This window comes from Chamaea fasciata, unplaced genomic scaffold (assembly GCF_029207755.1).
Source record: "Chamaea fasciata isolate MVZ Bird 193981 ecotype frontalis unplaced genomic scaffold, bChaFas1.0.hap1 SCAF_13, whole genome shotgun sequence".
Taxonomy (NCBI): Eukaryota; Metazoa; Chordata; class Aves; order Passeriformes; family Sylviidae; genus Chamaea; species Chamaea fasciata.
Genome location: NW_027094098.1, coordinates 14,570,343 through 14,597,945, shown reverse-complemented (window position 1 = coordinate 14,597,945; position 27,603 = coordinate 14,570,343). Strand labels below are relative to the sequence as shown.

The window sequence follows — 27,603 nt, the reverse complement described above, 5'->3', positions numbered from 1 at the left end:
AGCAAAGGCAACATTTTAATTTTTCAGAATTTGTAAAATTCGTTCTTCCTCTTCTTAAGTTGTCTTTTGATCAGTATTTCATTAAAAAAGACTATTTGCCTTATGTGATCTGTCTCACTGAAGTCATTGGTAGAGCACAATTAGGTTGAAAAGCACTGGCTTACCTGTGATTGAGTAAAAGCATGTGTTTTTTGATTTACCCAATGCATTGTAACATCAGAAAGTGCTCCAGTTCTGCAAGGGAGAGCCACAGACATTGCTTGTTTAGGGGAAGAAAAAGGATAAAAATTAAGCTAGAATTAATAATGCAAAGCTAAGCAAAGGCTCCATCACTGTTTCTGGACTCTGGCTGAGGGAAAGCAGATTAGAACTGCAACTTTATTCCCCAAATGCGGGTTAAAGTTCCTTCATGTGGAGCTCCCCGGGGTGAGGGGATCAGCCCTGCAAGGTGCTGAGTGTTTGGGCTCGGGTCCAAGGGAGCTTATTTCCAAGCTGTAAGCCCAAAGGTATGCTTTAAGGCTAAGGCTGAGCTCAGGGGCTGTGCTGCAATCTGGCCCAGAGTCACCAGTCTTTGCTGGATTAAGACGTTTGAGAAGAGTCGGCTTTGTGCGAATGTGAAAACAGAGCATTTGGTGGTGGTAACAAATGCACTCTTTGCCGGTGCTGGGCTTTAGCTGCCTGAGCTCCTCGTTACGGGTAACTCATTGCTGCTCGTGGGAGTTGTGTACATGAATCAGAGAGAAGGACAAACCCTTAAGGTTTGAAAGCTGAAGCAGTTCCAAGATCTAGAAATGACACACTTAAAGAGCACTCAGGGAGAGAAACAGCAATTGACTGGCTTAGCAGAGAACCACAATTTAGAAACCTCACACTGTTTTATTGAAATATATTTTTATAATATGCTTTTTACTTTTCAATGTATTATTAAACTTCCTTAAAGATTAACACAATCTGTTGTCAAATTTTGCTCATGTGGCCTGATTGCTTTGCAAAATACCGTATCCTACATATGGCCATCTGTCAAAACAGCAGTGACAAAATGAATTAATCTGAATTGCAGATGTGTTAATGAATCCCTTTGAAGGGCTTAAGCATTTAATTAAAAGTAAAGCAGAACACGATAGAGAATTTTTAAAGCTTTTAAAATATTCAGAGTTATCATTAATATTTGAATTTTATTTTCAGGCACACAATTTGTTTGGGAGAATTTTTCTGTCCCCAAATCTAATTAAAATAATACAAACAAGTCTTGACCCTAGCGTGTTCGTTAGTTGGCAGTTACATAGAACTAAAAATATTTACACAATAACACAAACATAGGATACTTCTCCCTTAAAATAGAAAAGAAGGGAAGAATTCTCTCCTGAAATTACAGCCACCTTCAGATCAGGCTTTGTTGAAAGATGATGTTTAATAAAAGCCCTTTGGCAGGGTTATGTCCTTTTATTATATTAATAGTAGACAAACAGTTGCAGTGATACTCTTGGGCACACAGATGTATCCATGCCCTTGGAGAATGTGCTGCCAAAAGGGACCATGGTGCTCCTAGCACGTCACGTGAGCTTTTTCGTCTTGTCAAGAGCTCCTGCTGAAGCCATCTCTCTAAAGTTTTCCATGTCTCCACAAAGGGTTGGTTAAAGGGAAAAGACAAAAAAAAAATTAAATTCTCTTGCAGTGGGATAGTTTAGAAAATGGATTTCTTGCAAATATGGAGCCTTATGAGATCTGTGGCTAAAATGCAGGACTTTTCAACTCTGAAACTCTCCATCAGCTTCAGTGAGACTGTCCACTCCCAAATTCAGACTTGTCCTTATATACTTTGCTGAATCTGGGTCTTAAACATTTTGTGCTTTGCCAAGCTATGAGTCACTGAAAGTGCTGCTGCCTCAAATGAGCTGGTGACTAAAGCAAACTCACACTGATGATTCTTGAATCCATCTTATGTTGAGACTGATGTCACACTAGGCAGATTTTTATTTTATATAACATGTTAAAGTTTGCATAGTAAAGTTTGATTAAAATGATCTGTGATTAAGCACTGTGTTCATTGTTCATCACCACATATTTAGAATTTCTTTTAACATTAGGCAAAGATATTTCCATTTGGAAAACTAACTCATGTCATGAAGTTGAAAGGTTTTTTGTAGAAAAGTGTATTTAAGTATTCTCACAGAAATTTTTCCTCTAAGGAGAAAAATGTTTTTTCAAATATACCTGCATGCATATGCATAAATGTGTAAATTCATATGTGTGTGTATTTTATATCCACATGTGCACAGGCATGTGCAGAGAGATGTGAAACTTAGTATGTCATAATCCGTAGTAGCTATAACCTTAACAGATTGTGCATGCAAGCCTAACATGACCCATAAAGTCACAATTAATTAAATGAACTAACAAGAAAGCAGATACATTAAGCTTTGCAAAATTGTAAAAATTAATATTACAGCTATGTCACCTTCACCTGCAACTGGACTGAGCAAGGGTGAGAGAGAGAGAGAAATCAATTCCACGAGTTTTGGAGAATGTAAGACTGTGCCGAGAACGTATCTGTGTCTTGTGATGTCTTGTTCTGGTGTCATTGCTGCTCTGTGGTGGGGGGCTCTTCATCACCACAGGGGTCTGGCAGGGCCATAAGCCAGGTTTAGCCACCTAGGGGCAAAGTCTGGCTTTGCTGTCCTGGCTAGAGGGTGTAGGTGGCCAGGGGCGGGTATATCGTGTTCCTGTTTCCTTCATGAGTTTGCCACATCAACAGGCCTGCATCACCGATCTTTCCTGCCGTTCACAAACTCTTCTTACCACTTTTGCACTGCTCTCCAAATGGTCTGGTTTAATTTGGGACAGGCAGACTGCTGTTAAATTTTACCCATTTGAGCTACATACATGTTTCGTCAGAGTCAGACATGCTTGAGATCAGTCAAGTACAGGGTTGCAATGAATGACTCCTAGAGGCCATTTTTCATTCATTTTTGACAATGTTTCAGCAGCACCATGTTCCTTTTGAGTAGGGAAAGTGGCTCCTCTGAAGTGCAACTGAATAATGGGAGAACCTAAAATAATTCTCCAGTATGGAACCTCGGAGGATCTCACCTCTGAAGCTCGGGGGTGGATGGGTGTTCTGGGCTGTGCAGGTGAATCACTGCCCTGCAGAGCTGCGGCAAAAAGTGGTAAAAGGAGCTTTGAACTCATTCTGTGTAAAGGTGTGTTGTCTGTATGTCTGTTGTATCTGTGTTCCACCTCACCGAAATCCTTCCAGTGGGAGGAACGCTATGTGAAAGAACTGGCTTCTTTGGGGGAAGAATTGTGGTTTTTTCCTGCTTTGGTCTGACACGGCTGTTCCCTCCAGCGGCGTTAATTGTGTGGCTGGGACCCAAACCAGGGCCATACGGCCTCTCTCAGTGACACTGGAGGGGTGACAAATGGGAAGGTGTTGAGAGATGCCGAGGACACAGGCCCACGCCGGAGCTCTCTGCAGAAGCCACTTTACCTCTGACAGATCCAACACACACTATTAATTGTTTGGGGCCAGCCTTTGCCAAAATAGCCTGCGAAGGGCTGAGAGACACTCCTGGCTGTGTCTACTTGTCACGCTCCCCTTGCTGAAGGCAGTGACAAACAGCAATTAATTCATTGTCTGAATTCTGTTGTGCTGCACGTCTGTGCGTGGCGAGCTGCCCTCAGCCAGAGGAGATGAGCCACACAGTGCTCTGTAATTGTGTCTGGACGAAAAGCAGCCTCTAATTCAGTGAGGGCACGGGTGTTAAGCTTAGCTTATAATTGCAGGTAATTAAAATGTAAAAATATTATCCATAATGCCAGCTTAATGAAAATGTCGAAGCAGGCATCTGTACCTTACCATTCACCTATTCATTTAATTTTTAGTATTCCCAGTTCCTCAATTCATTTTATATTTTAACTCACTGAAGGGAGACCCTCAGAGGTAACCAAAAGTCTTAACACTGACAAGCACCAGGGCAGACCCAAATTTTTGCACAATAAGCACAGACAGTGTGAAATCCAATTAGGGCCTAATCTGAAATTCACTGATGCCAATGGAAAACAACCTGTTCATAGATCCAGAAAGCTAGATGATGTTTCACTAAACGTGCTGCATCCTGTGTCAGGCACTTATTTAAATTGGATTCCTGAACGATATTCTTTGGTTTCTTTGCTGAAGTTATAGGTAGCTGACTGGTAAAGCAACAGCTTTTTATTATCATTAATTATAAATTTTGGGAGGGAATCATTACAGAATTAGTCAATGTTACAGATACTATCCAATAAATATTAAATGAACCTGAAGTTGTCTTCTGATAATGTTAGCAATTAGTTCTGCATTTTTAAGAAAGGGATGAAAGCAAGCATGAGTAAGTTAATATAAAACATTACTGCTCAACAGCGTTTCAAGGTTAGTACTTCACTGCATGTAATATTCATTGTAAAAACCTTGCTGGTGTTCCATACTAATGAGTAGGTGAGGTTGGGCTTTTTTATGTTTCCAGCTGGTTTTATCTCTTCAGTGCTTTTGCAGAGCCTGCACACGAGCAAGCGAGAGTCAGGAGAGCTGCATTGTTTTGAGTCGAGCCCTTTTGATTTACACCTACTGGGGATCTGTCCCATAGTTATTTAAAGCAGAGTTGGTAGACAGATAGCAAACTATGCTTGGGAAAGTTAATTAAAACAGTAGAAGTCATAACAAGTGGCTCTTCTGTCTCCCATGAAAGAGGAGGCAGCTGTATTGTTTCTGGCAGAGTAATTCTCTGCTGTACTCATTTATTTATTGACGGTTTGGAAGAGGCTCTTGCACTGGGTAATGATGCTAATATTGACAGAAGGAAATATTACAGTTAAATAAAGGGCAAGTCACAATTAGATACGTAGAAAGTAGAAACCACCGCATGACTTTTAATAGTGATTTAAATAATAATCCTTTAGTATTTAAAGCTATAAATGTTCATAGTTATGTCTCTGTTTTTATGTAAAAACGAGGTGGTCTCCAAGGCCACCTCATTTAAAGGTTAAAATTGCATAACACATCTTTTTATGTACATCTGAGTAGTCCTGATTTGAGTAAAAAGGTGTGGTATTTTGATTAAAAATGATAGTTTTTCTTCTTTCCCTTCAGTTCCAGATTATCAAGAGCAGGATATCTTTCTATGGAGAAAGGAAACCGGGTTTGGATTTAGGATTCTAGGTGGAAATGAGCCTGGAGAACCTGTGAGTATCATGTTTTAGTTTGTGACATCTTTCAGAAACACAGAAGTAGAATGTACAGATGTGCAGAGCTATGCTGTAGCATCACTGCTGAAATAGTTAGTGGACTATATATATCCTGCATCTCCCCACCCTCCTCCAAAATAACACCATAACTGAAATGGGTTTGGCTTCTCCTTTACTTTAATGGTAAACCAAATGAAAATGCATAGGTCCTTGGAGAATGAGGACAGGATGTCCTGGTCATGTTTGCAAGTATTTTGATCTCAGAATACCACATTCTCAGCTCTTAGAATGCTCAGTTCTCTCCTTGAATTCAGTTAAATTCTTTACCATAAATCTAGTGCCTGTGGGAGGTTTCATCCTTTCCTGTGCTGCACAGGTCACAGCTAGATAGTGGCAGCATGAATTTCCATGGTTTTCCCTGCCAAAATTATTTTGCTCATTTATGGGGAGACCATGAATTCATCTCATGTTAGAGTAACTCCACAGAACTCACTGAAGATAAACCACAACTGAGTTGGTGGACAAGCATGTGGTGCAGAGCTTGTAAACCCTGCAGGCAACTGAAAGGGTAACTCAATCTCAGCTTCCCTGACAAGACCCTCAGTGCTTTTAACCATCTTCCTGTCTGGTCACTGTCTGGTTGAACACTTTCCCCAAGGCTGCCTGTCCTTGGAGTGAATGGGCTGCCTAAAGAAACAAGATGTCAATTTATTGTGGTTTCACAACGTGCTGTATTCACACAGAGCCGGTTTCACAGGAGCAACTTTCCTGACCAGAAGACACTTGTCGACAATTTCTTGTCCCTACTAAATGGGGTCTAACTACTAGTGCCCCTTGCTTCCAGCTGGCTGTTGAGCTGGAGCATTCGCCTCTCATTGTCATTCACCTCTCTCCTCCTGTGCCAATTCCTCAGATTTACATCGGTCACATTGTACCGCTGGGTGCTGCTGACGCCGACGGCCGCCTGCGGTCGGGCGATGAGCTGATCTGTGTGGATGGGACGCCCGTGGTGGGGAAATCACACCAGCTCGTGGTCCAGCTTATGCAACAGGCAGCCAAACAAGGTCACGTCAACCTGACCGTCAGGCGCAAAGTGGTTTACACAGGTAGGCTGCAGTGTCACCCCGCAGGGGTAAGGTTTTCTTGCCAGGATCCCATCTGTTCAGCAAAAGGCCTAAGGAAAAAAAACCAAAACCTGCTTCTAGTGCTGGGAAAACTCAAGGGACCTATTGTTATCTTTCCACTTTCGCCCATTTTTAGTCTTTTTTATTCCTGATCAAATAAGTTTCATGTGGTTTTTTTCCAGCCAAGACTCTCTTGGTTGGCTTTCCCAGTCTTCATAAGGTTTCTGATAAATTGGGAGACTGTTTGGTTGCAACATACAACTTTTAGTTTCTCTTATGTAGCAAACAGACACTGTGGCCGACTGCTTGTGTTTTCTGCATACTTCCTAAAATAAATGTGCCCTTAAACTGGGAGTGAGGGAAAAGATGAGGAAGAGTCCACAGAAGGGGGAGGCAAGAGCAGAGAGGCAGTGAGGGCTCTGGTGTGTGGTGGCTGCTGTCCCAGGCTCAGGGGAAGCTTCAACACGTAGTCAAGTGACCTCAGGATGGGAAACTGTAAACCTTGTTGGTTCTGGTGGGCCAGGGTGTGCATGTTTGTTGTCATAGAACCATAGAATGGCTTGGGCTGAAAGGGACCTTAAAGATCATCCATTTCCAACCCTTCTGCCATGAGCAGAGACACCTTCCACTAGACCAGGCTGCACAGGTCTAGAGAGTTTTTTGTATGCTGTTCTGCTGGGCTTTGTGCACACACTGCACAAGTGTAGGATCTAAATGAACAAAAGAAGCTGGCAGAAAGACAAAGATGCAAAGATAAGTGACACTGCCTGGTGCCATTTTGGCACCCAGATAAGTGATTGAAAAATGTCATGACAGCAGAGGAAATGAAGACACAAGCATGAGCTTTCTAAATAACATGTGACTTTCTGTTTAATATTGGAGAGTAACTTTTGAGTGCTGCCTTGTCCCTTTGAGTCCCTTTAGGAATTCAGGTGTGGGATTAGTGCTTTAACTCATTTTTTAAAAAAGGATATTATGGAGCTTTTCAAGTTTAGACATCATCAGATAAATAGGCAGTGATGTACTTTGATCCTAGAGAGAATCAAAATAACATTCAGGTTGGAAATTAGGTCCTCAGTGGAAGTTAGGACTAGAAGAGTACCTCTAAAATAGCTCTGTGTTCTTATCCAGGCCTGAGCTTCTTCTGCACAATAATAAATAAATGTTCACTTCTCGTTTCTTTCTTTCTTTCTTCCCAATGTGGATTAAATGCCAGGTTATGTCTCTCTTCTGACAGCCTCTCTTTAATTCTTGACCAGGGTCTGGTGTGAGAGAAGCTTTAGAAGAGCATTGGGAGGAAGGGGAAGGGCAGCTGAATTTTGGCATTGTTTTTGTGTGTAGATTTTCTATGCAGTTTTACAGCCTCCAGGCTGGAAATTACCATGAAAGATTTAGATGCATGAGATCTCTCTTGATATTTCATTCAGAGGCATGTTACTGCAGATCGAGCTATTTCTGAATCATTGCAAATGTGGACACTTACTCTAGGATAAATTATTCAGAATGCCTTCTTTCACCTTATATTTGCAGGCTTTTAAATTTCAGCATAACTTTGTAGAGAAGGCTGTTCATGAATTTTGGTCCCTTGTTCCTCCTGTCATCTCTATGCCAGTAGGAAAAGATTGTTCACCTAAATGAGTACTCTCTGTCCTGAGATTCATGTAGGGGGAATTTTATGCTCCTGTATTCTTAATATGAAGAATGTTGTATATTTAGTACATACTTTTGAGTATATAAGTGCAGACAGGACTTCTATCCAAGGATATTTTAAAGTCCTTATTTTTTGCATCGTGATTTTACAGGTTTAGATTTTGTTTGCCATCCATTTTCTTGATGGTGTTTTTAAGATCTTCAACTTAATTTTGATTCACCAAATTGGAGAAGTGACCTGATTAGCAGAGGCAGCCATTCCGCAAGGACAAGTGCAATATGCTGCTCTCAGCTGCAAAAATGGGCTGCAGAGAACAGGCTGAGTAACAAGAAGTGGAAGCTATTGTGCACCACGAGCTCTATGCTGAGGTTGGCTCAGGTGAAGAAAAGGACTGTGCAGGGATGTAGGCAGGGGGAACTCTCCTGATTTCCCAGCAGACGACAGCTTAGTGCAATATGGTCCAGCACTTCATGAAAGACATATTTGAGTTGGAGAGAGCCCAACTGGAGGGAGTCCAGAAGACCAGGGAAAATAAGGAGAGCTCTAGAAAACATGGTCTGAAAGGAAATATTGAACAAATTTGGATTCTTTGGCTTAAAGCAGAGGAGAGGGAGGAGGTATTAAACTCCCCAAGTCTATAAGAGGCTGCTGCAAAGAGGAAGGGAATAATATGTTCTCCATATGCCTGTTAGATAGCACTAGAAATAATAGCCTTATGTAGCAGCAGGGAAGATTTAAGTCAGATATTGCAACCAATAGATAGCCTGGGGAGATATTTAACAGCTGATTAGACAAACATCTGTCAGGACTGATATTAGGTGTAGTTGGCCCTCACTCGAGCAGAGTCTGGACTAAGCAATTTTTTTGAGATTTCTTCAGCCTTGTGGTAGCTGATTAGATTTTAAACTAATGCCTCTTCCAACTTCAGTTGCTGTTAAACACTTGTTTAATATTAATGTTAACAATGTTTAACGTCTGTACCAGACTGTACAGATGATAGCTGCTGGTTCTTCTATCTAGAAACGTTTGGTTCACCAGTTGTTTTGCTCATGTTGAGAGATTGTTATTACAAAAGATCCCATTACTCAAAGGCAATCAGTGCACTAACTGATAGCTTTCAGTCTAAAACTACACAAAAGGTGTTGTTGTGAGATATTACTGCCTCTCCTTGAGGCCTGTGTATGTATATGTACAACGTAAATTGGTTGTGCATATATAACTGAAGTGGGGATGCAATAGCTAGAGGAGGCACCTTTGGACTAATGTAATCCAGGTTTAAAATGCCACGGAGCATCCAAGCACAGAGTGCTGCACTGGTTTAACCAGGCTGCAGCTTGGCAGTGGACACCTTTGGCTGAATGACCACACACAGGACAGGGTGAGCATGTGTGGGCAGTGCCACCACTGAGCAGAGCTGTTGTTGGTGACATCTGAAAGCACGGATAGACCAAAGCAGGCAATTTTCTTTTATCCTTTTCCCAGTAGACAGCTGCTTCCAAGCACTGAACGGTCCAGCCTGCTCCAAAAGTCCCTTTTTTTCTCTCCCCTCCCCAGTCCCCAAGGCGGAGAACGAAGTCCCGTCGCCGGCCTCCTCCCACCACAGCAGCAACCAGCCGGCCTCACTGACGGAGGAGAAGCGGACGCCGCAGGGCAGCCAGAACTCCCTGAACACGGTCAGCTCGGGCAGCGGCAGCACCAGCGGTATCGGCAGCGGTGGTGGCGGGGGCAGCGGGGTGGTCAGCACCGTGGTGCAGCCCTATGACGTGGAGATCCGCCGCGGGGAGAACGAGGGCTTCGGCTTCGTCATCGTCTCCTCCGTCAGCAGGCCCGAGGCGGGGACCACGTTCGGTGAGTGCCGCGGGGTTTCGGTCGCGCCTCGGGGTCGGCAGCCCAAGGAGGGCGGTAGGGGTCTGTTTAATTAAAAGTCATAAGCGTTCCCCAATTTATGTAGTTAATAGCATAATCAGAGGAAAAGGCTTGGTAGGTGGTTGCCTCCTGAGTTTTGTTTGGTGCTGACCTGAGAAAAGCAAAATAAGAAATCCCAACCTGAAGAGCTAAAATGCCACCGATGGCAATTCCTTGTCGTGATAGGACATGAAATAAAGATGCTTGGCTCCAGTCAGAAGGCAGTAGAAATCAGAAAGATTTATTTACAATTTGTCCAGCCCTTTTATAACATGATGCATCAAAAGGGACATTACTGGTCCATAGGACTGACACCTCTCCCATCGGCTAAGTGACAGAAATAGCAAACAACACCTGTTGTTATGGGAAAGGAATATTGTTTACACAAGGTTGTTTTGGGAAAAAGAAAACTGTTGGAAAAGTTTCCCTTGGGAAGAGCTCAGCAATTCTCAGGCTCAGAAAATATCAAGCCCACAATTCCTGATGCTCACTTTCTGGGAGGGCCTCTCTGGGGTTTGCTCCCAGTGGAGCAGCTGGGGATCCCCACGAGTGATGCTGTTTGCCAGTGCAGGAATATAGCAGGTGTAATGAAATCCGTCTCGTGATGGTGGAATCAAGCCAGTTGATTTAAAAGCAGTAATGCTTAAACTGATTAACTTCTCTTTGGCTATCAGGGTTATTCTGATCATCATTATGTTGTGAGCATGCTGGTAGTTGGAAAGTTTTAATTAATACTGCTTGATGGTGAGACATAAAATGGGGAATACTGTTAAAAGAACAGGATGTTTCTTTTACCCGTTTCACCTCCTCCCAAATGCATTTCTTCAGAGTAGGAAGAAATTAAGTTTTAGCTACGTCACACGTAATTTCCTGACCTAATAGAAGTGGTCATGCTTTCTGTCTGAAGACAGTCTTCTGCTAGGCAGACACCCATTTCCAGGGGTTGCTGCAGAGGAGATGTACATAAGCTGGTTTGGCAAATATGCCCTGAACAGCCTGTTCTCAAGCAGAAGTGTCATTGCAAGGAGGAAACCAGTCAGAGATGCTATTTTCTTCCCTTTCCATCTCCTCCAAAAGGAGGCCACAGGCAGCATCCGCTTGAGCTTGTAAAGGAAGGTGTTTCCTTAGTCTGTGGCACATGATAGGGATGGAGGGAAAGGGAGGACTGCCTTGGCCATCTTCACAGCACCTCCCACAGCAGAGCTGTGGTTTGCAGAGAAAATGCATTGCAGGCTCCCTGTGCAGCTTGAGTGCTCCTGGGGCACACAGGTGCAAGAAGTGGCCTTTCCCTTGTCCTCCTAGGCTTTATTTTCTGACATTTCTTGCCATTGCTTATCAGTGACACCCTTAGTAATATATCAAGGGAGCACCACCTCCTTTGCTGGTATTGGTGTTGGAAAGGCCATTTCTAGCACTGTTCTGGGCAGTCTGGCAGCAGAGATTTCAAGGGGGAAATATTTAGTATAAAACTAGTGCATTGAGTTCTGTCAGTTCTCAGGTTCTAGACTCTCTCACACTGTCCTTGCTGCTGGAAACTGCATTTTCAAGATAGGTGTTTTGATGCCAGAACACAATGGTGTAATGTAAAGCAGATTAAACTGAATGCAGTCTAGAACAGAGGGCGTGGTTTTGTCTTCTGAATGGATTTGCAAACGTGTGTAAATAACTTTTACTGAATGAAGACTATGCTGTAACTCTTCTCTGTGGAGAAACCTTGACCTGAGGTTGTAAAAAGTTGTGTGTGCTTTAGCCCAAAATACTTGCTAACTGGAAGTTTTCTGTGCAGGGGCTCCCAAGGAGATCTGTTGATCTGTGACTGTTTTTCCTTTAATTTTTTCAAGTATATTCAGTTTTTTCCTAACACTCCGCATGAGATGTGTTCCCTCTGCTGTCTGGTGCTTGCCCTGGACCTGCTTTGTAGTTTTTTTCTTTCATGGGTAGTATTTAGAGATGGGCCAAACTGGTTCTAAAACCCACCTTGGTCACTTTGGTGTGGGCTTTGTCATCTGTGTTTAGTGGATTATATAGGGTAGAAACTCCTATCCTCAAAACAGCCTGCAAACTGGATGGGGCTTTGTATTACCAGAAAGAGAAACTTTCTAACATCATGGGGGGGAAAAAAAAAATCTCCCTAATGTATGTAACTAATATTAACACTTTCTGCCAGTTTTCATCGCATCTTTCCAACCTCACATATTCTCGTCTTAGCCTTTTCTTCTTTATGGTCTTTCTAGTGTTGTCATGTGTGTGTATATCTCTAAAACTACTAATCAAATAAAGACTACAGCAGAGATGGGAAACTGCATCTTGAGGGTGAATGTATTGTGGATGCAAAGGGTGAGATGACCACTCTGTGTACCCCATGGCTTTAACCTTGCCTACATAAAGGAGCTGTAAAAAAGCTCACTGGATTTATCTGAGTGATGTGTATCCCCTGTGTCCCAGTTCTGCATGTTATGGGCAACCCTCTGTTTTTGAAACAAAACAACTGCATGGAACAGGAGGAGAATTTTGTCTCCAGAACACATTCATCCTAAAGTGCTCTCACTCTGTGTGTCAGACATCTCAATGTTTTTGTGTGTGGTTTTAGAGGTATTTGAATGAGGAGAACCTTATTCCTTCTTTGTTCCCACCTGGTGCCATCTAAGATCATAAAAGAGGAAGGGTTTAGTAGAGGTTCAGGAGGGTGCCAGCACCAAACAGGTTACCTTTGTCAGTCTTGGCCCATCTGTAGTGGTCCTGTGCCTTCCCTGGTAGTACCTTTATTCACAATGGAAGAAAAACATTTCATGTTGCTTCCCCATGCAGCGCTGATAGAGTGGGTCTGTGTGGTAGAAAGGGAGCCACACTCCCTCCTAGGCCTAGAGTGATTTTATCTTTCTAAATTGAGAAAGAACAAAACATTGGCAGAAGCTTGAACAGCAGTTGGCTTAGAGAAGGACTAGAGAGGCTGACACTGATGTAATCTTGGGGGAGAAAAGTTGACTTTTCTACAAACAGTTTCAATTTTTTTTCTTCAAAAACAAAATCAGATTTGGGTTATGATGGAGCTGCTAAGTGCAGTTGTAGTCAATAAAAATTGCACCATTTATTAACAGATCCACTCGGGGGGAGTTTTGAGGGATTAACAAAACACCATTTTGTGGAAGAAGTAAAATGTTGTGCACTCAACTAGTTGATTGCCAATGTTTTGAACACTGGCAGCAAAGCTATCCTATAATAACTTTTGCTTGATGCATTAATTAATTAACCCTTAACCTTCTCTTTCCCTTTTCAACCCTTTTTTTCCTTTTCCCCCTTCACCATATTCCCACATACGTAAACAATAAAAAAAAAACCAAAAAAAACCAAAACCAAACCAAAAAAAAAAAAAAAAAAAACCAACCCCCCAAACCAATACAAAAGCGGGAAATGCATGTGTGGCCATGCCTCACAAAATAGGTCGGATAATTGAAGGGAGCCCCGCAGACCGCTGTGGAAAGCTGAAAGTAGGGGACCGGATCTTGGCCGTCAATGGGTGCTCCATCACCAACAAGTCGCATTCAGACATCGTCAACCTCATTAAGGAAGCGGGAAACACCGTCACCCTGCGCATCATTCCAGGAGATGGTAAAGTATCTGTTTCCTGCTCTCTTACCTCACCCCTCTTCTTGGTTCTGTCCCCCGGGCTTTTTTCTGTCACTCGGAGCTGCAAAGGCATGGAGGACTCTAATTTCTGCTCCTGCTTTTGGGGGTTAGCAGTGAGGGAGGTTGTGAGTCTCCCATAGCTTTATTTTTTTCTTGTTGTTTCTTTTTTGGTTTTTACAGGGAGGTGCTGATTCAGTGTTTAAAAAAAAAAAAAAAGAATATTGCATTCCGTGTATTGCATTCTGCTTAAAATGATCTTCCATAGATTTGATGGATCTCTCAATACACTTTGGTTTGATTCTAGGCTTAATAATGCAGCTTCAGAATGTTTGGGAATCACTTGTTAGTATGTGGGATTCCTGAAGCTTTGTATGGACACAATCAGGCTATAGAGTAAAGAGATCACAGAAAGAGATAAACACTTTGACATGTTTTAAGCTGTTTTAAAAGCAGATTTGCTTTTATTCTGGGTAAGTTGCTTTGGGAGCAAGCTCAGTACATTTTTAAATGACTGCTTAAATGGTGATGGTTCTGAAGCTGCATAAGAATTACCCTAGACAGGATCTCACTGCTTCAGATGAGAGAGAATGTGCAGGTTCCCTAATAGGTTCACACTTGGTGCTGATCTCAGGTCACTGAAGTATTTAATAAAAAATAAGGATCTGTGTTATGTATCAGTTCCATTAAATTAATCCCTAGCTTGATCCCCAGATAGGAACCGATCAAAAACCCCTGTAAAGTATCTGCAGCAGAACTAAAATTGCTGTGATTCTAAATCCTAAGTATTTCCTTTGTTTATTGTGCTTCCCTGCCATGAATGGGTTCAAAGTGAGAGTTTGTTCGGCAGAAATCTTTCCACATTGCTCCCCACAGACCAGGATGAGAAATGATCTGGTTATAAATTATTTCTGTTTAGGGTGATCTGTTTTACACAAAAGCTTTATTTTCCTACTGCCTAGTGGATACCAGGTCAAATGGTATATAATCCTCTGCTGCTTGGAGCAAATAGGGTTTTCATGAATAATAAAATGGCTGTGAATCAAACTAACATCTGAGCTGGCCTGTGCATGCCTGTTTTGGAAAATAAGCTGAGAGAAGAATTGTTCATTACCTGTATTTTAGTATCTGATAAAAAGGAAGGTAAATCTTTAAATAAATAAAGGGCTTATTTTCTAAAAAAGCAAAACCGTCTGAGAAATAAGCAACTTCTGAATGGTTAAAAAAAATGCTGAGCCAGTCTTGCTCATGCAATTATGTGTCCCAAATATCATGTAAATTGCTTAGGTTAGGGAAACATGTACCTGTGATGGACATCACATATTGCTGGAGATGAGGGAAAACTGTTCTTTAGGGAAGGAATCAACTCTGCTTTCATAGCAATTCAAGCTTTAAGTCTTTTTATTTACTGTCACTTTAAAATTCCGAGTCAGATTGCCAACTTTGCACAGCATTACCTGCATTTATTTTCCAACAGACAGTAAGACCCAACACTCTCAAAATCTCTGACGTGTTTGCTCTAAAACCCCATGAGATAGAAGAAATTTGTCTCAGTGTTGTTTTCTTTTCAATGTCTTTGTAAGCTTTTCTTGATTTGTTGTTTTCTTTTGTTTCTTTTTGAGTGCTTTTTTGGCAAATAAAAATGGTCTGTGTGCTTCAAGGAGGGGAGAGCATAAATCAGAAGCCACTCATCAAATAAACATGAAACTGAGGTGCATCACAAGACTCACAATAAACTCACACTGCTAATCTCTTCTAACATTATTAAAAACACCAAGAGTTTCTGCTTTGTAATAAGTCTTGCACAAGTTAATTGCCACAGACAACTGCAGGATTGTATTTGCAATGAAATGATGATGCTTTAGCACACTTCCAGCAGATTCAAGGATACAGAATGCTGGAACAGGACAATCTTAGATTAGGCATGTAATTGGTGATTGAGAGTTTTAGGGCAGAACAAGGCAAGGAATCAATGAAATATGTAGGGTTTAGAGCATGCAATTATAATTGTACTAAAGATAATTTTTGCTATATTCTGTTCCAGTTTTGCATGGTGGCTGGCATGCGTCCTGAAGCAGTGTCTAAAGCACTGGCAAAATTATGCACAACTCCTGACTCATGGGACAGGGTGGGCTAAAGATAGATGCAGTACAGTGGTGTGAAGATACATCTGTACCAGAGATGTGTTGTTGCTCTGCTTGGTATTATTAGTGTGACCTACTAAAGGGTAGGAATCTTGCATTCTCTTTGAAGCCCATCTTCATCTGATCTCCAAATATTTGTGGAGGATTTCAGAGGCTTTTGTTCTGGGTGAATACAGAACACTTAACCATGTTTTGGGGGCTTTCTTAAGTGGGAGACGGGTTTTAATATCAAGGCATCTTTACAAAATAAACAGAATTATTTCTTGAACCCCAACAGTGTAACTACACATAGGGATAGCTCCTTCTTACACAAGAGAGCTGTCAGTGGCACATCGTCACAAGGGTGTGGTTTGGTCATGCCTACACCTGTCTGGTGCAGGCAGACCCACGAGCCTCTCTTGCTCTCTGAGCCACTGGACACAAGCCAGCTCTGGTCTGGAAGATGTTTCAGCTCCATATGCTGAGGGTTTGGGCATGTTAACTTGAGCACAGCACTGCAGGCAAAGGAGCTGTGTTCTTGTTGCACCCATCTGTTTAAGTAGTTCTTCTTTTTCTCTGTCCCCTTTTCCCGAATTTCCCTTGTCATGCAAGTAGCTATAGAAAGGAAAAAGTTTCCCCTGATCTAGACTTCTCCAGAATTAATATAAATCCATGAAGTAAATTAAACTCTTAGGACCAAGTCAGCCCATGACTACCACATCTTAATTCAGGCAAAAAGCCTCCCATTTCTGCAGTTTTGTATTACAGCTGGACTCTGTTTAATAATGGCAGATTTCTCCATAGCCAGTAAAATGAATTAGTAGATGCCTGTAGCTTGAGAGGCAAACAAGGGCAGGGTAGAAGGCCTTGTAATTTCATGTTGGAGACCCAGATGTTTCCATCCAGTTTTTGTCACTGTTGTCTTAGTGTCTGTGTATTCAGTTTAGATTTTGGTCTTGAAAGGCAGATAATGGTCAGTATTCTGTAGTTACTTGCAATCTGTAGTTCTCTCCTGGATACAGTGGGTGTAGATACTACAAGGGGGTCTGCAAAGTGAGCAGGTGCCTGCCACAGCCGTGGCTTTATCTGGGAATGCCATGTCTGATGAGTGGGTGTTTCTGCTGACTCTGCCCATCATTCTCCAAGTGTAGCCAACAATACTTGAACATTTTGTGTGGTCAAGCACCATGAAGGTAAATGGAGTACCGCCAAGACTTCCTCTTAAGTCAAACTCCCACAGGAGGGGAAGGGTGTTTTCAGAAACTGCTGGCTTCTGGAGCAGTTCAGCATTTGAAACTCTTCAGTACTAATATCACTTGAGGGTTGGTACAATATATAGTTCTGGAAAATATGTTGAGTTCAATATGGAAGAGTTCTGGGTCTGTGTTGCTAATATGCCACTAATGGCGTTGACATGACCTTCATTTTAGGCACAATTTTAAGTGAGTTAGGGGTTAAGTCTGGTCCTACTGAAGTCTGTCATGCAGCTCCAGAGTGACGAGGGGAATATTCTACTGTACCATACTATGAGGGTCATCCACATAATCACTTTTCAGTTGCTCCCATCTCAGCTGTGGGAAGCAGTAGACAGGAACTCTCCTTGGAGCCCCTCCTTCCATGCCTAAAGAAATCTGCAATTTGCACAGGCTGATGCTGGGCTGAGAGCCTTTTACCATGGCAGAAATTAAGCTTAGAAGTTACTCCTGCTCCCTGTATTCTCTCAGTGCACCCTTTTGTAAGTGCTACCCAGAGTTATTGATGCATTTGGTAGGTGGCTCCACATTCCTGCTTTCAGTGCTGAGACAGCAGTGGGTTGTATTTCAAAGAAGGATTTCAGTAAGTTTGGGTTTTAACCATGTTCAATACCATCTTGTGAGGTATTGGATAAGAGCCACATCTCAATTCTACTGGAGATTGCAGTTTCTGATGGAGTTTCTGACTGATAAACTTATAATCCCTGGAATAGTTATAGCTACTACAAAATTAATCCACCCAACCTACAATATTTTGAGACTCAATTGATTTGCATTCATGTGTTTAGACAATAGACAAAGCATTGTTCAATCCTTTATCTACAAGTGAGTCTTCATGAATGTGTCTAATGGTATGGGGGATTTCCAATCCAGATGTCCTAATTTAATTTTTTTTTTATTTTCCAGTTGAGTGTACTGTTTCATATACATACCTACTATATTAATTTGGGGAATTAAGAAATTTGATCCTATCTTCAGTTCTATAAAAGCAATGTAATGATGTTTTTGAGTGAAATGCTTTCGCAAAACTCTTTTCTTTCAGTGAATAGCCAGTGGTCTTCCCTCATAATAAAAACAAAATCTATTTTGCAGAATCCTCCAATGCTACTTTATTGACCAATGCAGAAAAAATTGCTACAATCACAACCACACATACTCCTCAGCAAATACCACAGGAGACCAGGTCAGATTGTTTTCCTTGAGGAGGGCATCTTGACGTGCTCTCTCTTCGGTTACTTCTTCACCACTTTCACATCCCATGAGCTCTATTTTTCCTCTCTCTCTCTCATTCATTACAGCAGGAACAACACCAAACCAAAGCAGGAATCCCAGTTTGATTTCAAACCACCCCAAGCAGCACAGGTAAGGAGTACCTCTCTAATTGTTTTGCTTACCACAGACTGTTGTTTCCATTCTGCCTGAGGGCTGTGTTTAAATATTTCCCTTGAAAATTCTTGCTGAGGAGCTGCTCTCCCTCAGTCTGCTGAAAAGAAAAAGGAATTTGCTGATTAGTTTCTTAATATGTGTTGCTGTTGCTTCAGCTGAGGAACATTTCCAACACATTCTCATCGAGACTTTGAGGGAGTAAAAATAAAGAAAAAAAGAGCTGACGTTTTTAGGGCAGTAATAATTTATGTGTTTGTTTATTGCATTGTCTATTTTGAGGGGCCTCTCCAGAAGGTATTGTTGTGTGCAAATGATAAATTCAGAGAATAAAAAAGAGAAAAACTTAATAAGGGCCGATAGCTGGAGTGTTCCAGCTTGCACAGACGGCATCTTATTAGTGAGATTATCTATCTCACTTGTTAACTTTCCTTGCCACTGGCCATCCCAGAAGTAACATCTTCCATTAGGGACTTCAAAACATCCCCATAATAGCATTTGAGAAAAACAATGCAAAGGCTTCTGAGCTTCTTCCAAAGGAATAAATGATGTGGTAACAACACAAAAAGCCAGGACCATGACACAGGCTCACCCCAGGTGCCATCAGACATTGCACTAAAGCTGGCACTGGAAGGATGGTTGTCCTTGCCTTTCCTGGTTGGTAGAACCTTTAACCACCTTCCCAAAATGGCCCCTCCTGCCCTGGGCATGGGAGATGCTGTTAACAGGTGTGCCCAGAAAGGAACCATGGGACATGGCCACTCATTCCAACAGCCAGAACTCCAAATGGCAGAGTGGGGTCTGAGGAAGCAGCAAACCCTGGTCTGTGTGTGAAAATTCAACTGATTTTCCATTTTTAATTACTACTAACATAGCCTTGGCTGAATAATTCCAACATGAAGGCAGAGCAAGAATATTTGACTTTCTGTTCAACTGGGTGTTTGTTGTCTTCTCTCCAGCAGGACCAAGACTTTTACACTGTTGAGCTGGAAAGAGGAGCCAAAGGGTTTGGCTTCAGCCTGCGCGGTGGCCGGGAGTACAACATGGACCTGTACGTGCTGCGGCTCGCCGAGGATGGGCCCGCTGAGAGATGTGGGAAAATGAGGGTAGGCACAAATTGACTTCAAAACCACCTTTCCTTTGCAATAAGCCGACTTCCCTGCCTCTGCCTTCTGCTGTGCCAGCTAAAAGGGAAAAGAAATGTGAACTGAAAGTGGTTTTACTCTTTACTTCTGCTGATGGCGCTCTTGGTATGCAGTCTATAGCAGTGTGTGTTCAGTGGAAGACTTCACCCCCTTCTTCCAACACTGCTTCCCAAACTCTAGTACATGATCTGTTGTTTAAAGCCTAAGGGCCATACATGTAGCAGTGAAAATGGAACAGCCACAGTCTTTGAGTGCTAGTGGGCACAGAGGGACAGAACATGTCTATGGCCCATGGCTTACAAAATCATAATGTACGTTCTGATTAACATTAATTGTTAACTTCACATATCAGCTAAATGACAAACATAACAAGGGCATATGTTATAAAATGCCGACTGAAAAAATAATTTTACAGGTTTTATGTACTCCTTGGACCTCTGTTAGAGAATGCATTAAAACTTTCCCACATGCATCTTTGTTTCCAGATATGACATGTGAAGGGCATTTTCAAAATTCTTGTGCTAAGGGTAGATCTATGGGTCCAAAACTTTTGCTGATGAAAATATGATGCAAAATTAGTGCTGCCCTGTGAAAGTCAATGCTTTAACAAGCTCTTCCAAGCCCTGTTTTCTTCTCTTGATAAATGATTATATTTACAGAATCAGCTGGGCTAATTCATAGTAGGTATCTATATCCAAGTTAGAAACAGACCTGAAAAAGCTCTGTGAACATCCCAATTGGAGCAGACTATGCAACAATCTAACACTTTGACTGGAGACCTTACAAATAATCAAAATTAAATAAAATAGCACCAGTTATAACACTGCACTTATCATTGAGCAATACAGTAATTGCAATGTGATTTTGCAGAGCAGCAGTGATACCTTTGATACCTCACGCATTCTCCATTATCTTCATGTCTCCCACACTGGACACTGTGGATGGTCGCTGGAAGGAGCTGGGCACGTTTAGCTTCACCTGATGTGTAGTTGTTCCAGCTTGGCTGTGGTCACTGTCTTGTGGTGTGCTGGTGGGGACCCTCGTGGGGACTTGTTTCTAATCATAGTCTCTTTATTACATTGGCAGATCGGTGATGAAATCTTAGAGATCAATGGAGAAACTACCAAGAACATGAAGCACGCCCGGGCCATCGAACTGATTAAAAATGGTGGCCGCAAGGTCCGCCTGTTTCTGAAACGTGGAGATGGCTCTGTCCCAGAATATGGTGGGTCAAACTATGAAAACATTCCTTTCTTCCCTGGCATCACTCCATGAATATTTGTCTCAAGATCTGAAGCGGGAATTCTTTTTTATTTTCCTTTCTCACCAGTGTCTTACCAACCTTTGCAACATATAATTGCCTCGCTTGTGCTGAATTTTCTACACATTTCATCCTTTGCTTGCTTCCATGGACTTGGGGCGCAGTGTAAGGCAAGATCATCATAGCAGTATTTTTTGGTGATCAGAGAGGAAAGCAAAACAAAACAAACCTTATTGTCTTGTCCAGCCAAAAAAGGAATGTCATTGAACTGTGCCAAACTGTTTCTCAGCGGCTGAATAGTTGTTTCACATAGGTCTCTTCTTCTAAACAATGCAAAAACTGGGATCCTGAGTTGCTATTCTGAAGCAGTGAATTTTTTTGTTAGGTTTTTCTCTTAGTTCCTGTCTGTATCCATAGACATGGATGCCAAGATGGCTTATGAGATTTTTGCCTTTCCTTAACATTTATGTAAATATTTATAAAAAAGCTATTTGAGAAAATGAAGGGAAAAAAAAGCTTTACTGCAAAAATATATTGATTTGGCCTCCTGAGCCCTTTTCTCCCCCCTTAAACAGTCTGCTGGTTTCAACTAGTTAATTTGTAAGGTCTGAAAAGGTGAGGAGGTTATGAAAAGGTGCTCTCGTGTCTGTCTTGGGGGAAACAGTCAGTCCTCGTTTCTTACTAAGAATTGCATTAGATTTCCTTTTCTTCCCCTGGAGGTTGGATTGCTGGGTGGCTTAACTTAGCACACTATTTAATATTATAATTATGTCTTATTTATTTGAGATAATTGTCAAATATTGTGCCCTCGATGGAGGGCTACTCCCAACCAAAGGTCTTTGAGGTTTCTATAGAAACTGATGATTGAAGGGATGTCCTTTATACTTTCCTCCCCGTATTTGGGTTATTTCTGTGTCAGTAAGTTCTGTGTTTATCATTCTCTCCAAGCCCTAACACCAGAAACAAAACCCTTCTGCACAATTTATGAACTAGATTTTCGTTTCATTTACTGTACGTTTGAGAGTTTCTGCTCAGTCTGCTCATTATTTAACTTAAAATGACCAATTCAGAGTTTAACAAACAAACAATTGAAGTGTTTAACGATATGGAAGGGAAGTTGTGGGTTTACACTTCTGTAATATAAATAGCACACCAGAAGGTTCAATGATGGCACTGAAATTCTGTAATGTTCTTTCTACTTTTGTCTTTTTCCTATACTCCTTTGGATGTACAGTACTGTATCATATGCTAGACTGCATAAATACCCTGTAAATTAAGTGCTTCACTTCTCAAAGCATATGTCTGTTGCACTGAGGATGGAAATCCATCACAAATTTTCTTTTGGCTAATGCTAACCACTAAACGTTCGTTCTCCAAGCAAGGATTTAATATACAGGGGTTGCACTACTGTAAAGAATATCCTTGTAACTTTTGGGACTCCTTTCTCTCTTCGTTCTGTTCGCTGCAGTCGCAAATGGTTCCTCTAATAATGTTAAGTTCCAATATTTTTCTGACTTGATTGGAACGTGCTTCTCTATGAGGCTGTATATTTTTGTAATGAGTTTTGTACTTATTTTTAATGTTGTGGTCTCTGGTGGACTTTATTTTTCGTTGTTGTTTGATTGTTAATGTTTTTTCTATGACATTCTGTGTCGCTGTTCCAGCTGTCTTTTAGAATGGATGCTCTCGTTGTCTGGGTTATTGAATCACCTCTTAGATGTCTCTTTATGTCACAATAATAACAACTGCTGTCTTTGCAGCCTTATATTTGGGTGAAGCCTAGACAATCTGACTGGAAAAATAAACTTTCTTTATTCTAAGATAAAATATGAAGATTTTTCTTTCTTTCATCTTTATTATAGGGAATCTAAATTTTCTACTTTTCTCTTTCTCTTTCTCTTACTTTTCTTGGTGCTGGGCTCTTCCTTCCTCAGCGATGATACCTCCTAATATCGCTGCATGTATGAGAAATGACAAGCTCGGGGAGTCTTGCTTCTACCTTATGGGCCATAATCAAACTACGGTTTGTAGCTAAAATCAATATTAGGTGTTTTTGTGCTGTGGCCTAATTCCCTCACATTGCTTTTCTGCTTCGCTATATTCTATATGTACAGCAATTCATCCCGAACACCCTGCGTCCCCCAAATTGTAAGTACACACACCACAGGACGTGTTTGAACCTCGCTTGTACCTTGTGTGATAGGCAGGTTGCCACAAGCCACATACTTACAGCCACAGGAAGGCAGCGTGGTCCCATCCCCAGCTGTGGCCTGAAAGTGCTAAAATAGAGCAAAACTTCCCCCACGTGAGTTGCAACATGGGTTTCACCTGGAATTCACAAGAATCACAGCCCATGCACACACCGACCCTCTCAAGCTCAGGAGTGGAAATGCCATCAAATGGGAGACACTTGGCATGATGGCAGGAGGAATGTAGAGTGTTTGGCTTGGTGGGAGGGAAGCAAAAAGGAGAAAAAGAGGGGAAAAAAAAAAAAGCTGTCCCCACAAGTGTTTGTGAGGGTTTTGAGTCGTTGCCATCGGGGCATTCCACCTCAAGGTGGGTGTTGGGGTGCAAGTGTAAGGAAGTGGCTAATGCCAGCCAAGCTGCCACAAAGGAGTCACTTTAAGAAAGAAAACAATAAGCAAATAAAAGCAGCACTTGCGTTAAGGCAGCGCAGCTACTTTAATGTTTTTCATGTTTGTAATGAATCATTCAAAAACATGCGTTACAAATGACGGGAGTAATTGTAGCTTAGCTGCAGCGCAGGGCTGGGGTTCAGTTTGGGTGTTCTTTTTCTACTTCTGCTTTGCAGTTTGTCTTGCAGAGGCAGCTCAGCTGTATTTTACCTCAAATAGTACATGAAAAATAATGAACTGGAGATCAGATTTGAATCAAAGCCATCCTACATATTACAATATCTTTCCATTGCTTTGATATGAAAAAATCATAACTACTGTCATCGTTGTTTGAATCATTGTGGCAAAACCAAAATCTACCCTAGGACTTTACATAACACGGTAAAGCTAAGTGAGATTAAGCTATGCCTTAAATGAAATGGAAATGGCATGATTACAGTCTAATTCTCCCACCTTCAAAATGTTATTTTACAAGGTGAAAACTTAATAATCAATTCTATTTTCTGTACATTTTCTGCTATTTGAACCGAGGCCTCCCACACCTGGAAGGCAGTTCTTTATAATGTCTTAAAAGACACAAATTGTTTCCTAAAGACCCTCTTTATTGGAAGCTCTTAAAAAAAGACAGCCAACAACCTGAACTACAATGGGTTTTTTTTCCACTGGAAAGAATGTAGTGTAACCGAAACATTATGAATTGGGCTTGGGGAAAAATCTAAAGTGCCCCATGCCCAGAAGAGCAGAAAGATGAGATCAACTTGGACCAAAACATGGCTAACAATCAGAGCAGCACCAGTACTAACCTGTAACTCTCACTGTTCACAGTTAAATTAACAAAAGCTTCGGTTAGCCTTCGCTGACTGCTATAACAGTTGTTTGTTTTTGTCACTAATGAAGTCTGAAGAGTGCTAAGTGGTGTCGCAGCGCCACGGAAGGCATCAATACCAAACCCTTTGCTGTTATTTTTTTTCAGACCCCAGCAGTGACAGGAACAGTCCCGCCACAGGTTCACAAAATGTATCGGAAATGAAACCCGCGCCATCCGACCGACGGCAGCACCCATCATCGGAGTCCAGTTATCCACCAGACCTTCACAAATCATCACAACATGGGGACAAGAGGACTTACGTTAGAGACCTAAAAGGCAGCAGAGAGTTTAGCAGACATCCCAATGAACACCACACTTGGAATGGGACTTCTAAAACCAACGACCACGTGCCAGGCAGGATGACGGAGAGGTCGCCGGAGAGGAGGCACCAAAGGCAGCCAGAGAGGGCGGTGGTGAACGGGCAGAAGAGGAGGTCTCCCGAGAAGCGCAGGGAAGGCACGAGGAGTGCTGACAACACTCTGGAGAGGCGGGAGCGACTGGAGAGGAGGAGAGACCTCTCTCCTGAGAGGCGCAAGGAGCGGTCGCCCGGCCGCCGGCGGCGGTCACTGGAGAGATTCACGGAGCCCAGGAGGTCCCCTGAGAGGAGAAGAGAGAACTCCCTGGACCGACGGGCCAAGTCGTCCGACCGGCGCAGGGAAAGGTCACCCGAGAGACGGCTCAGGGAGGAGCGAGGCGGCCACCGGGAGAGGGAAGACCCCGGCTGGAAGCACGAGCCGAGCCGCAGGCACCCACCCGAGCAGCGCAGGCGGCCCTACAAGGAGTGCAGCACCGACCTCAGCATTTGAGGGGCTCCCCGGGGTCCCTGTCGCCTTCCCCACACTGAGGGAGCAGAGGAGAGAGTGAAAACACCTGGCTTTCGCAGGCGACGAGACATCCCCGCCACCTGCTGATCCTACAGACCGTTTATGCAGATGAAATAACAAAAAAAAAAAAAAAGCATTGTGCCTGATGTATAATATTAAAGAAAGTATTTTTCAGTGTATTCTTTTTTTTTTTTAATTACTTGCCAAATGTTGGTCCTAAAGGATTATAAAATTTTGTTTCTACATTCTTTGTAGATTTCTTAAAAATAATTCCTTTATTGGGCTACTTTCCCCCCTCCCCAATATAGTAAGTGGGGGTAGCCAGTAATATAATATAGGCAAAGGATTTTATGACCAAGTTTGAATAATTTGATCCAGACTGTTCTCTAGTGACTCACTGCTACACTGTATGTAGAAAATTTTTTAAGGGTTGGGGGTGGGGAAGGAAGAAAATTGTTCATCTCAGTAGGAATGGAGCGCTCCTGCTGAAGGAATTAAAAAGGAAAGACAAATGTTCCTAAAATTGCAAGAACTGTTTGAAGAGACTACTGTTTCAATGAAGGATATTTATAATAACAATAATAAATAATTTTAAAAAAGAAAAAAAAAAAAAAAAAGCAACCAAACCCACACAGCACAAGACGATTTACAATAAGTAATTTGTAGTTTGTTCCATGAACAGTTTATACTTTCAGGCCCCCTGGACAGGACGTGCAAAGGCAGAAGGACTGGTCACCACCATGCCTGTGTCACATGCTAACGTGGACTGTTGAGCTCTCATTAGCCTCAGCAACATGTAACGATGATATGTCATTAAGGCAGCAGCCCTGCTCATCTCCCAGTTGTATATGGACAGCAACCCCAGCATGCATGGTATTGTGTTATCTGCTTGGAAGCAAGGGGAGGGATTGGGATTCTGGGACAAGGCACAATGTGGTGGGAGCACCGTCCCCCTGCTCGGAGTAGGTGTATTCTTTCTGCTTAGGCAAACCCAGTGGGCTTTTATTTTGCCAAATTCCAAAAGCTCTCAATTCTTCTTGCTCTGTATTTAAGGGGTTGGGTTTTTGTTGTTTTACTTGGATGATCCTTACTGAGACAAAAGGAGTGTGCTTGCTGGGGAGGAAAAAAATAAAAGTAAAAAAAGAAAAAAGTCTCAAAGGAAATTCACAGGCTAAAAGAGGCAATCAGTGGGACAACCTGGTTGTAGAAGCCTATCCATACCTGGTTATATGCTGTAAATTTGAGTCTAAGAACAGCAGCAAAAGAGAAACCTGCAAGTTTCTAAGTTGTATTTTTAAATTTGCAAGCTGTGTGGTAAGTCTGCTGTAGCATTGGTCTAAGATTTAATGGATTACTGCCTAGCTGAGCCAAAATGTTTGCCGTTACTGTTGGACCACTAAAGTAAACTGCTGCTTTTTCCAGTGCATTGGTGTGTACATGTATACTGACTCACATCCTCCATATGAACACAAAACCATTGCAAGTCTATCACTGTTGTTGCCATGGTACTGTAAAAAACAAAACCAAGAAAGAAGATGGCCAATCATTGTGTGTACAGTTGAAATTGTAATTAATAGAGCCTGTTGGAAAAAAACAAAACAAAACTGTTGCCTTTTTCTTGTATAAAAGAGGATTTATGACAAAATTTAGGTGTGAGGAATGTGATTAAGTGTTTATATTTCTAAAAATGGAGAAAATTTGATTCAGGGGATATATTTTAATGTAAACTGAATCAGGTATGTAAAGCTGTTTTAAAATGGGAGACTGTATCAGTAATTCTAAAGCTTTTGTTGGTTTGATTATCATTTCTTTCTTCATGGTGGGCCTGCTTATGTATTATTAAGCACTTGTATGCAGTCTATATTCTCCAATCATCATTTCTTGCAACATGCTATAGGCAAAATGCTCTTTTCTGTGTTGATGAAAAGCAGTATGTGGGCCAATCTTTTTTATAAAACACTATGCATATATAAATACTACATTGTTCATAGCTTTATTTGACTTAATTGGGTTTATACATAACACTAGGATGAGTAGACATGGACTTACCCAGTAAGAGCTTCTTTCCTTGGAACAGACACTATGTATATGATGTAGCAACAAAGAAGGAGAAAGTCTGTGAATGCTATTTTTATTATCAAATAAAGTTTTCCATACAAAGCATGCATGCGAGTGTAGTGATAAGATAAAGGAAGAACCACACCTTAGTGTTAATTATTCATCCCTGCCTAAATTAATAAACCTGTAGGTTATGGTCACCAAGGGCCATCTATTAAATATGTATTAATCATCCATTAAATATGTATTATCATTTGACAAGCCTTAAAGCAAAGTTTCCCAGACTTCCAGGATAAAATTTCCTCCCCTAAAACAGCCAGAAACTAAAGGTTTAGGTGAAGCAGGGTCTGTAATTGTGTCTGAGGTTTGTGTCGTTGATTCTTCATAACCCATAAGCACGTGTGATCATAGAAAATCAAGGCAGCAACTGCTCAGTTGCTGTTGTGGAGGTTGTTGGTGCCATATATATGTGTGTGTATGATGTAGGTGTGTAAATACACACACACACACACACACACACATATGTAT

General features: G+C 41.8%; 1 protein-coding gene across 28 annotated transcripts in view; it reads left to right on the top strand.

Annotated features, from left to right (window-relative positions):
• Nucleotides 1–27,181, top strand: part of MAGI1 (membrane associated guanylate kinase, WW and PDZ domain containing 1) — a 342,718-nt gene extending 315,537 nt beyond the window's left edge. For 9 of the 28 annotated variants that reach the window (XM_066195790.1, XM_066195791.1, XM_066195784.1 and 6 more), the window contains 10 exons: nucleotides 2,450–2,527; nucleotides 5,126–5,217; nucleotides 6,134–6,326; nucleotides 9,550–9,843; nucleotides 13,306–13,509; nucleotides 17,993–18,083; nucleotides 18,199–18,262; nucleotides 19,243–19,389; nucleotides 20,515–20,653; nucleotides 24,299–27,181. In XM_066195790.1, the coding sequence (XP_066051887.1) occupies nucleotides 2,450–2,527; nucleotides 5,126–5,217; nucleotides 6,134–6,326; nucleotides 9,550–9,843; nucleotides 13,306–13,509; nucleotides 17,993–18,083; nucleotides 18,199–18,262; nucleotides 19,243–19,389; nucleotides 20,515–20,653; nucleotides 24,299–24,999 (2,003 nt within the window). In that variant the 3' untranslated portion in view covers nucleotides 25,000–27,181. Of the gene's footprint in view, nucleotides 1–2,449; nucleotides 2,528–5,125; nucleotides 5,218–6,133; nucleotides 6,327–9,549; nucleotides 9,844–13,305; nucleotides 13,510–17,992; nucleotides 18,084–18,198; nucleotides 18,263–19,242; nucleotides 19,390–20,514; nucleotides 20,654–22,623; nucleotides 22,713–24,298 lie in introns of all 28 variants that reach the window. The other 19 variants (XM_066195804.1, XM_066195802.1, XM_066195782.1 and 16 more) reach the window with 12 other exon arrangements.
• The last annotated feature ends 422 nt before the right edge of the window (nucleotides 27,182–27,603 follow it).